At 30.3% G+C, this 12333-nt stretch overlaps 2 protein-coding genes across 2 annotated transcripts; one reads left to right on the top strand and one right to left on the bottom strand.

The window, feature by feature from the left end:
- Window positions 1-4283: 4283 nt before the first annotated feature.
- Window positions 4284-5030, top strand: LOC120274612 (agamous-like MADS-box protein AGL61). The gene has a single exon (XM_039281154.1). It carries the CDS (start codon window positions 4284-4286, stop codon window positions 5028-5030), a length of 747 nt encoding a protein of 248 aa, XP_039137088.1.
- A 1862-nt stretch (window positions 5031-6892) lies between these two features.
- Window positions 6893-10704, bottom strand: LOC120274819 (guanine nucleotide-binding protein subunit gamma 1-like). Its single transcript, XM_039281353.1, has 4 exons — window positions 10524-10704; window positions 7796-7848; window positions 7616-7660; window positions 6893-7219 (listed from the first exon to the last, which is right to left on the bottom strand). Exons 1-4 carry the CDS (start codon window positions 10599-10601, stop codon window positions 7135-7137), a joined length of 261 nt encoding a protein of 86 aa, XP_039137287.1. The 5' UTR covers window positions 10602-10704; the 3' UTR covers window positions 6893-7134.
- Window positions 10705-12333: the final 1629 nt, after the last annotated feature.

The raw sequence follows: 12333 nt of genomic DNA, 5'->3' as shown, positions 1-12333 counted from the left end.
TGTGATGCATCGGAACTCTAGTTCACCAAACTTTGTACCATGCACAAATAACATGGAGTGAATATATCAACTCCCAAGAATATGACAATATAATGTTCTTCTTCTGCTGGCTACTGCTTTTGACCTTTGACCTTTTTGGACTTGTCATAGTGAGCTATTCTTTTTTTGTGATTAGTTCCAAACATTTGTTGCCAGAATGTTCAATGTGCTGTATATTAGTAAAAATAAGTCTTCATAACAATGGAATGACAAAAATGCATGTCAGTAATTTCATTTTTATATCACGAGCTATTTTGGATATAGAACCGACTTAAGCCAAAGCACTTTGTCATTCATGCCCTTGATGCTTTCTTTATGCTAAACCTTATTTGTTCCTACATGAAACTGACCTTCAACATAGGGAAATTTTTAAATGGCTATTCATTTTCGCATGAACTTATACTCGTCAGAACCTCCAGCAAACCCATTTAATTGCCAACTGGTTGTTCCATTCATGTGTTTGAAGTCTTACTGAACCACCCCTGCAATAGGGGAATTGGTACTTCATTTCCATCCCAGCTCAAAGATTAATGTTTCAAATCCTTGGCTTGTCCACATTTCTCAATATATAAATTAATAAATAAACAAATAAAAATAAAACTAACAATAAAAATGAGAGAGAGAGAGAGAGAGGGTAAATGCTTTATGTTTCTTTCCTTGGATAAAATTTTATGCCTCTGATCATTTTTAATCCTTTGTTTGAATATGGATAGAAAAAGTTGAATCGAAGTTAGAGACAATGGGGAGCTAAATATAAAACATTTTTGGCAATACACTCAGACAAGAAGTCCTAATCTAGGGTGATATGATCAGGAAACTGAAGCAGGTAAAACAGTAGAGGAAGATAAGACCATTAAGAGTCAATTTATCACATATTTATTCATCATGGCTTTGGAAATATCAAAGGATCAGTTAACTATCAAACTTGTTGATCATATATTTCATATAGCATCATTCTTGAAGCTGCCACAATAATCATGCATTTTCCTGTGTAAAAATTCTTGCTCAATTACTGATAAGATAATCTTCTTAGTAACACATCTACAGTATGTTTCTAATGAGAACTTTCTCTGTTGGTTTTTCGTATTTTGTATTATTTTCAAGTTTTTTTTTTTAAAGCTTGAACATTAAGTTAATTATCTGTCCTCTCCACAAGTATGTTCAGAAAATATTTCGACATGTAAAGATAAAAAGTAAATTCTATAGCACATCCAGTTCCTTGATCTTGTCAATGTGTCTAACAGAGAAACCTTATTCCATATATGAGTTTTGCTTTAATAATGCTCCTTTCCAATAGTTGATCATGTTCGGGTAATTCTATTTGTACTAAGTATCGTTGATGTTGCTAATCTCAAGAAAAAAATAATTGCTATCAGTGAATTGGGAAGTCTATTTCGATAGACCTAGTTTTTCGTAGGTGCAAATAGCATTACTCTTATCTCTTTGTTATTCGTATTTAGTTTAGAGCAATGCTACATTACTGTAAAAACATGATTTGTCGGATTTGCTTCCTTAATCATGTGCATTTGGTTTCTAATTGTCTGGCAGACAATTGTTGGTATTAAGGAGCAACAGGTTGTGTTAGATGGTTTGAAATCGTATTTTCGAGCATTACTCATCGTTGGAAGGGCATCTTGCTGCAATATAAACGGTGAAAAAATTGTATCATCGTCACTATTAATTTTAGGTGCCTTTCACAGTATCATGGGGTGGTATTATATTACCGTATTTATTGTGACAATTTTATATTTTATCTACTAGTTATGTATTCAATATAATATATATATATATATATATAAACTATTTAAATTCTACAACTAGGTCAATCATAATATTTACCCAATTTGCTCATATCCATATGTGGTTCTTTGTTAGGGCACTTATTCATCCTATATTTTAATATAATAATTTATTTTTTATTAAACACAAATTTTGTTTATTTTTTCACAAATCAAAATCCATTTTTTTAAAGGTCAAAAATATTATTAAAAAAATGAGGGAAATATGGGATTTGACCTTCATCCAAAATTTGGTACGGATCAAAATCCAAATTTTATTTACTAATTGAAGGATCTCAATGTCAAATTTTTAATCAAATTAAACACATGATTTGGGTTTAAATTTGGAATTGAGAGGTGCTGGTGTCCAAATTGCTTCAAATGAATCAAACCAAAACAACAATTTTATTAGATTAATTATTTTCTTGAAAATTTTTATATAATTTAAGCAAATAAATGACTTTTCTTTGGAAGAAAACCCATAATCAAAGAAATGTAACAAATTTAATACTCAAATAAAAAAAACTCAAACAATGGGAAATAATTAGCATCTACCAATTCTTCTTAAGCTGTCATCAGTAAAAAATAGATAGTCATATAAATAATATATAAAAAGAAGTGTCACATTGGCCTTTTATCTTGGAAATGTAAAAGATTTATATATATATATATATTGGGCTAACTTTTTCATTTCATGATTTTATTTTATGATTATATTTTAGAAACCAAGCACTGAATTCGAGTTGCTATTCAATTTATATACATATATATATATATATATATATATATATATATATATATATATATATATATATATATATATATATATACTTAACCTTCGAATCAGGCAACTAATCAAACTTAAAACAGCAAAATTTATTTAATATAACAATGCATATTAACCCATATGCACATGGGCATTGGATTTAATATAGTTTACACAAAAAGTACAACCAAATAAAAGAGTTGGTAGTATCAATCTTAAAAATCCATACAAAAATGTCATTAAGCTAGTGTTATTTTAGAGATATTAAGAGATGGGTAGAATTCGAAAAATACTAGATTTGGACTGATATCCAAAATAAGTATAAACCCCATATCTCTATTTTATTACCAAACAAAGAAGATTATTCTTTGCACTGCCAAACACTAGATACTTGACTTCCAAATCAAAGCAACCAATCAAATTAAAAAAAAACAAGTTCAAGATAAATCATGCAATCAATCCAAACTCAATAACTATATATATATATATATATATATAAAGGTTTCTTTTTCCTTGTTTACCCTTGCACAATAGTGAAATTGCTAGTGCACCTTTATAAAACCTATATTTACCTATATACCCCCTAATTCATTTCTATTTATATGCCTGTTTGACAAAAATTTAACTAAAAAATATCAGAAAATAAATAAATAAAATATTATTTACCATTTCTCCATTTAATCATTTTGGGAAAAAGAAAATAAATAAAAATAAAAAATCAATATGAATTTTAATAATATTATTTATAAGAATATTTTTAACGATATGTAAACAAAAATAATTTTTGTGAGGGCCTATCAACAATTTTTCACTTTTATAGCATCATGCAAACAATGTTTTCAAATTATTATTAAAAAAATGAAAAATCAATCTCAGTTCATCAATTCAATCAATCATTCCAGTATTGATACCAAAAATAAACTTGCATATATGCATACACTCACACATCACCTCCACATTAATGAAAACAAAATAATAAACCAAACATTTTCCTTCCTTAGAAATTAGTAAACCATGACTCATGCTAATCAATCATTATATAATATATTAAAAATATCACAAAAAATAAATAAAATATTATTTACCATTTCTCCATTTGATCATTTTGGGGAAATGAAAATTAAAAAATCAATATCAAAAATCAAAAATCAATATGAATTGTGTAAACAAAAATAATTTTTGTGAGGGCCTATCAGTAATTTCTCACTTTTATAGCATCATGCAATGATGCAAACAATGTTTTCAAATTATTATTAAAAAAATAAAATAAAATAAACTCAATCTCAATTCATCAATTCAATCAATCATTTCAGTATTGATACCAAAAATAAACTTTTGCATGCCTAATAAAACAAACATTTTCCTTCCTTAAAATTTACTAATCAATCATTATATAATATATTACTCTTCTAACAAAACGAATAATTACTTAATTTCCTCTCTTTCATTTTTAAATGATTAAATCAATATTAATGCCTAACAAAACGTATGCATGCATGCTCATAAATGGAAATCAATCTTCATTACTCTCCTCTCTTTCCATATACATATATATATATATACAATATTGTTCATAATTACTAATGAAAGCTAAAACACAACCAATTATATATATATATATATATATATATATATATGTACACACACATACATTCTTGTTATATCAAAAGGTCTGAAACTCTGTTTAATTTCTTTGATCAATGGCAAAGAAGAAGACAAGCATGGGAAGGCAAAGAATAGAAATAAAGAAGATAGAGAATGAAGAATCAAGGCAAGTCTGCTTCTCCAAACGCCGTGCCGGTCTTTTCAAGAAAGCCAATGAGCTGTCCATTCTCTGCGGTGCCGAAGTGGCTCTCATCGTCTTCTCGCCGGCCGGTAAGCCCTTCTCTTTTGGTCACCCTCATGTCGACTCCATTTCCAATCGATTCCTCGCAAACTCTATGGCAACTAGTAATTATGTTGAGCCAAGGCATGGTGTCATTATGCGAGAGCTCAACCGGAAAACCACTGAGCTTGTTGGGCTCAGTGAAGCTGCAAAGAAGAAGAAGGCGATGCTCGAAGAAGAGACGATTAAGAGGAACAATGGTGATGAACCACAAAGATTGTTATGGGGTGCAAATGCGGAGGAACTTGATTTGGAGGAGCTGGTGCATTTGAGGAGTTCATTGGAGGAACTGAAGATGAGTGTGGGGAGAAGAGCTGAGAGGATTAACTCTGAGACGGCGGTGGCGGCGAGGAACTTGTTTTCGATGTGTAATGGAATTAATAATGGATTTGCTGTTGCTAGTGGCGGTGGTGGTGGTGGTTTTGTTCATGGTGGTGGAGTTTTTGGGATTAATCATGGTGATGAGGAGGCTGCTGCTTATAGTTTCATCCCTGCTGCTGCTGCTGCTGCTTCTAGTGCTCATCATCACCATGGTTTTGGGTATGGACATGGCTTCTTCTAGGTTTAGGGTTTATGGAAAGTTTTATGGTCATGGCTTGTTATAAGTGTTTAGGGTTTCTAGTATTATGGATTGTTACAAGTGTTTAATTTTTAGGGTTTAAGGTTTATGGTCATGGTTTATTAATTCCCGGTGTAGTTAAGGGTTTAGGGTTTGTGGCTAAGGCATATTATGATTGTTGTAGGGTTTATAATCATGGTTTGTTTCAAGTGTTTAAGTGTTGTTTAGGGTTTATAAATTATAACCATGGGATGTTCCAAGTGTTAAACAGTCTAGGGTTTAGGGTCATGGCTTGTTACAAGTGTTTAGGGTTTGCGGTATTATATCTTGTTACAAGCTTTTAAGTTTTAGGATTTATGGTTTATGGTCATGGTCTGTTCCTGGTGGTAAGGGTTTAGGGTTTTGGGTTTTGGGTTTGTAGCTATGACTTTCTATGAGTTTTTTAGGGTTTATAAATTACAACCATGGTTTGTTTCAAGTGTTTCAGTGTAGGGTTTAAGGTTTATGCCATGGCTTGTTTCAACTGTGAAGGGTTTGTTCCAAGAGTTAAGGGTCTAAGGTTTATATATGGCTATGAATACTTATGGCTTATGTTTTTGTGTTTAACTGTTAAGAGTTAGTGTTTATGGCCATTGCTTGTGCTTGTTCTGAGTGTGTTAAAGTTTTAGGGTTTATGGCCATGGCTTGTTCCAAGTGTCTATGGCTGGCCATGGCATATTTTTAATAAATGTTTAGGTTTTTGGCTTTATGACAATGCCATGGCTTCTTCTTGGTGGAATGTTTTTATTATTAATGGTCATGGCTTTTTCTATGCTTTAAGGGTTTATGATCTTTTACCCTAAACAATCAATATTGCTCCTTCTAAAATGGAGGTTTAGGGTTTCTGGAAATGGCTTCTTATTTTGTACTAATGAATAAATTGTTTTTTTCTTTATGTTACTATTTTTTTTTTGTTGGATTTAAATTTAGCTATGTTGTAGTTTGTTGAATTTTATTAATAAATGTCTTGTCTATTGTTGTGTTTTTAAGCTAATAATAATGACATTTTTATGTAATTGGTTCTCAAATAGTTTTTTTGAATGAAGCTCGTGCCAAACAATTGGTATCTATATCAGAATCTATGTCATTCTCTCTCTTTTCTAATCTTTCACTTAAAAACCTAATTTCTATTCATCATCTAAACCCTAAACCAAAAATGATAAACTGGAAACTCATTCCTAAACCCTAATCGATAAACCGCAACTCTTGTGTGGTTTACCGTTTAAGATTTAGGATTTAATATTTAAGGTTTAGAGGTATTAGAAGTTTGGGTATATGGTTTTATATATAGTATTTGAATTTAAAATTTTAGGGTTTTATAATGTTTAGTTTTTAGAATTTAAGAGTTTATATGGTTTGAATTGAACTTTATAAAAGAGAGAATGGTGTGGATAATAACAGGGATATCAACTTAGCATCCATGTTATTTGAGAAACCTAATATATTTAAAATTATATCTTTATCTATTACTTATTATTTATTTATTTCGATGTTTGGTTTTGCATTTAGGAAAAACTCATTTGAAAAATAAGAGTTTTAAAGAGTGAAAATTCTTGGTCAAAAAAACAATATATTTGGGTATGAAGTTAAGAAGAAAAACAATGTAAATGTTGATGTGTTTACATGTATATTATTGAACTATATTTGACATATTGCAAATTATTACAAAATAAATTTTAATTCTTTTTTCATATATATGACAAAGAAAATAAAATTGTCATTCTGGTTTTCAGCTTCCCTACTTTAAAACCTTCTCTTAATTAAATTGAAAAAAAAAATTCAAATCACAAGAGTAACTTCAAATCCTTCAATATAACAGAGAAAAATAAAAAAAAATTCAGTGTAATTGCAACTGAACAGAACTTAATCAGTGTTTATACATTGATATGTCTTAAGGGAAAAAAAGAATGAGGCTAATGAATGAAATAAGATCAACAAAAAGTTTCACAAGAAAACAATAATTAAGCATCTCTTCTCTCATTATAATTCTTTCTTTTCTTTCAAAATCCTGTTGATATAATACACTCAAAGATATATGTTTGCCGGAATTTCTTGATGATGATCAACATCAAAGAATCCAACATCTGCAACCTTTCAAATCTTGAGGTCCCTCGAACCACCGATCCCAATTTGGATTTACAGGTCCACTTGTTCTGCAAAATGGACATACAGAATTTAGACGATAATTAAAATGTTTGCGCAGAGAATGCAGGTATGATTAAGCCACTAATTTCGAATTAGGGATCTTATACGACAGTAATAAGTCTTAACACGGATTAAGCTAATCCTGCATTTCACATAGATTAAGACCCAAACATGCTAATCATAAATTATTGATTACAATTAGAACATATTCTGAAGCTTAAGATTCTTGAAAATAAGTCCATGACCTTGTCTAATTAATAATTTTCTTGCAGAACATATTTGATTGTCACTTTATAGTGAAGTCTTTTTTTTTGTATTACTGTGTATTTTTAAGTTAGTTATCAATTTTATTAAATTTAAATGAAATGCCGAAGCAATTGGCGGTAGAAGAGAGCAGAGCTTACACTGGAAGCAGTGGGTCAGGCTTGTTCTCTACTTTAGATAAAAATCTGAGAACACAAAACTGAAAGTAAGTTTCTCATGGTTATTCCGTTGATGTGAGTAATAAATTGCAATAACAAGTGTAAATATTATGCATATATAGGTATGTATTTGTTTGTTAGAATAGCTAATTCATGACATACTCTTCACATGATGCTGAAACTTTCTCTGTTTTCGTAATCAAATCCAGTTCTTCCTGTTCAATGTCCATTACAAATATTTTAGTCAGGAGAAAACCAAATAAGAAAGGAACTCAACTCAGATGGCTAAAACAACAATATCATGTCCTCTTTTAAGGACTAGATTCAAATTTGAACCGATAGCGTCGCCTTTTAGATTTTGGAGTGTCATGCATGTATTCTCAATAAGCAGTGAGTTTGAAATTTTTGATGGCGGATAAGAGTCCACCCAGCTCAAAGTCAGTGTACAAGTGATGCATTTGTTATATGATAATATAAATTTATCAACAGGTTAGGTACTACAACAGAAAAATGCTGCTAGTTGACATATAAATAATAAAATCATAATAAAAAAATCATAATATATATTTATGGTGAAATTCATTGCATCAGCAGCATTTAAAAATCATAATAAAATAATAAAACTCTTGAAAGTTGAAACAACTAGGTTGCTTGTGACTAAAAGCAACAACCATACAGTCAAAAAACAGGTATTGAATTTAGGGTCTGAGAAAGAGGAAACTTGTTACAAAAGTTTAAGGGAAATAAATTTGTTTCTCATTCTGAACCTAACTTATACCTAATGTTGTTGAAGTCCAGAACACAGACCTAGATGTCAAGCAACCCTAAATAATCATTGAAAGAATGAAACTGAATTGGATGAAAAGAACTTAATCATACCACAAGCCAGAGTCAATGCATATGTGTACTTAGTTGATCATCAACAATATGTTTAGAGAGTAAAACCAACTAAACTTGGATGTGAATGAGATAGAATATAAACTAGAAGAGCAACATTCAGCCACTTCATTCTAAAATCAGAGTACTTACTTCAAACTGGCATGGTATTCCATTAGGGTCGCTTTCAGTTACATGCCAAACTTACGGGGTAGAGAGCCCTTTCTGAAGAACATTGGCATGTTTAGGCAGTAGAAAAATGCTTCCAGAGCTAAAGTAAAGAACTGTATAGAGTTCTTGTATATGCACACACCACATTAACTTCTCTAATCCACCCACGGGGTTTGGTGAGTGAATCTATTAGTCTTGAGATCTCTAATTTATGGTTGAATCGATAAATACCAAATCCAGTTTCAATATGCTAATCCTCAACCTAATTGATCAATCTATATCAAGCTCCAATAAAGGAAGAATGAGGGTAGCAAAAGCCACTTTGCCTGAATTACCATTAACAAATATTGTTAAGAGTAACTAGGGTTCCATCGCTTAGTACCAGATGACATGTTTAAAGTTTAGGGTTAAAATAGTGAAGGGCAAAAAGCTTCCTTGAAAACTCACATAAGTGTAATACAATTTTTTTTATTCTGAGCTCAACAACAGATAACTGGTCCCTTGGTTTAAGATAAGCCTTTTAGGTGACATTTGGTGGTGGCATAAGTAGGTAAAAATCAGGTCACACCCATTTTCTCTCAAACATACAACCAAACAGCACAAGATGGAGTGGTAATAACGGCAGAATAATTGTAGAGAGTGGCAGTAATATGAAATTTAAACCCTCCATTACAGCATCACTCATTTCATAGTTTTGATCAGAAAATTAATTGACATAATCACCATTAAAAATCATCAAACATCATATCACTTTTAAATTTAACGAAGAAGTTTTGAGTAGGAAAAGAGAAAATTTAATCCCTGTAAACAAATTGGGAAAAAGGAATCCTCTTATCCAATAAACACAACCAAACATAGTGTCAGGATTTGAGGTGACTTAACTGCAGTACTCCAAACATTTGGTACTTTAACCTTACTTCCATTCATCCCAATTCCCACTAACTCCTCGATCTGATCATACTTCCAATTCATCTAATACTTTGGATCTACACACACACACACACACATATATATAACTTTATATTTGTTAGATAGTTTATGGCTTGGGAGAAAGTGCATGATTTCATTTGAGTGACATACATTAAGTTGCAACTCTTTATGGTTTTTTTCCCCCACAAATATCTTTTCCCCTCAAAACTTGTAAGTTGCATAGAAGACTATTCGGGTATTAGGAAAAATACAGAGCCTAAAATGGTCAAGTGAAACCATCTCAGTAGTCCCTGAATATTATAATGAAATGAAAACACTAGCAGAGATTGATCTCCCAAAAAATTTTATTAAAAAAATTCAAATAAGCAATCACTTGGATTCCAATTAAGTACGAATTTTTAGATTCATAAGTCTATAAAGTACTGATGAATTTTTCCATTCATTCAAATAGATTTATCTCACAAAAAGTAAAAATACAAAGCCTCAAAAACTCTGAAAAAACCATTGTCCCAAACATTTACTCTCATTTACAAAGTACTAATGAAACTCAAAACTTCAAATTCCATGATTTCCATCAGCAAAAAGCATTATCATCATGCATTCAAGATCAAAACTTTTTATTAATTCAGGCTTATGCAGCCCCTAATATTGACAATACCAAACAAAAAAAAAAAAGGATTGATCTATCATCAAACCCTAATGTTATTTCCAACTAGAAATGAATTAATAACCCTCAAGATTTCAAATTTTTAGCTAAAAATATCACCAAGAACTCAAAAGGAGAAAAAAAACCACAAATACATCAACATTTATCATGCATTGATGAAGATCATATAAACATATATTTCACAGAACTCCTTCAATCATTCCAAAAATTCACCAAAAAATCAAAGAAAAAAAAAAGAGGAATCACCTCGAGGAATCGAGCTTCCAGCTCAAGCCGCTTCAATTCGGCGGAGATCCAATGCCTCCCTCTAGTATCAGCTTGCATCGCTGGTTTCCTTCTGGATCTCAGACTCCCTTCGATTCAAAACCGAAGGCCAAGACTGCAAGCCTCCATTGAAGCCAAAATGGAGGAGCTCTCTTCCTTTTGGAGAAGGGAGGGAAGAAAGAGGGATGATAATGGCATATAAATAAATTCAAGGGCCTTTTCGTAAATTTAATTCATAAGCGACAGTTTTGCTTTTCTTTATTGTTATTATTTTTGTTTGCTTTCCAAAATTACATATATACCCCTGTATAAAATTGGTTAATTCAAGGGGCTTTTTGTAAATTTTATTCAAAAGAGAGACAACTACTATGATTTTCTTTAAGAAAATTTGCATTGACACATTCAAGGTGCTTTTCGTAAATTTTATTCACAAGAGACAATTTTGCTTTTCTTTATTTTTTTTTACTTTTCAAAATTGCATTTATACCACTGTATAAAATTGATTAATTCAAGAGGCTTCTCATAAATTTTATTTAGAGGAGACAGGCCCTATGATCTTTTTTTTTGTTTAGTTTCCAAAATCAAGGTTGTCAGACCCAGTCCGGGCATTGACCCGGTTAAGACCAGGGTCAGGGGTCAATGGGTTTGATCGGGTCGAACCGGGGTTGAACCGGGATCAATAATAAAATAAAAAAAATATTATAATAATTAATAATGAACAAATATAATATTAAAACTATAATTATAATATAAAAAAATTACTCAAATTTGATATTTAAATTGATAAATGACCTTATATGCACTAATGTTTTCTAATTATGTCATTTATTTTTAAATTTTTTTAAATATTTACAAATTTAATATATTAATATATATAATTATCGAAACTTCTCCTGCTGTTTTTTTATTTATTTGTTTGTTTATTGGTTTATTTTGTCGTAATAGATAAGAAATTTAATTTACTAATTCTTATCTTTTTATATCGATGATACATTTTATTAATAAATTATGTAAATCTTACCCAATTTCAATTGAGATTTTTATTTTTGTTTTTAAATTTTTCTTATATTTTTTTATTTAATTAGAAATATTTTTATTTTTTTATATTTTTATAATAAAAATAACACTCATTTATTGTTTTATGTTTTTTTAATAAATTAAATTTTTAGAATGTATTTCGTATTTACATAACATATTAATAAATTTTTATTTTTTTAAATGCTAATTTTTTTGTTGGTATATGTATATATATATGTATATATATATATATATATATATATTGTAATTCTATTTATTGATTATAAATTAAAAAAAATATTAATAAATATACATGATTTTGTAGTTTCTAATGAGAAAATAATAATAAATTATGAAATATTGTAAAAAAAAACTCTAATATTGTGACCCAATTGACTCGGCCGGGTCAACCGGTTCCCGGTTGAACCGCCCGGGTCATCGGATTAACACCGGGTTTTTCCATACCCGGTTCAATGGGGTATACCCGGGCCGACCACATGGCCGGTTCCCTGGTTTTTCGGACGAACCGGCCGGGCCGGTCCGGGTCTGACAAAATTGTCCAAAATTATATATATATATATATATATATATATATATAGCCCTATATAAAAATGGATAATTCAAGAGATTTCTTGAAAAATTTTTTAGAGGATACAACTACTAATCTTTTCTTAATTTTTTAAGTTAATTTGCATTGATATGTCAAGTGGCTTTTTGTAAATTTTATTCATAAGAGACAATTTTGCTTTTGTTTACTTTCTAAAATTCCATATAT

The sequence above is a fragment of the Dioscorea cayenensis genome, chromosome 13, assembly GCF_009730915.1.
Source record: "Dioscorea cayenensis subsp. rotundata cultivar TDr96_F1 chromosome 13, TDr96_F1_v2_PseudoChromosome.rev07_lg8_w22 25.fasta, whole genome shotgun sequence".
NCBI classification, from domain to species: Eukaryota; Viridiplantae; Streptophyta; class Magnoliopsida; order Dioscoreales; family Dioscoreaceae; genus Dioscorea; species Dioscorea cayenensis.
The sequence above is the reverse complement of the archived record's forward strand: the minus strand, read 5'-3'. Positions and strand labels throughout refer to the sequence as shown.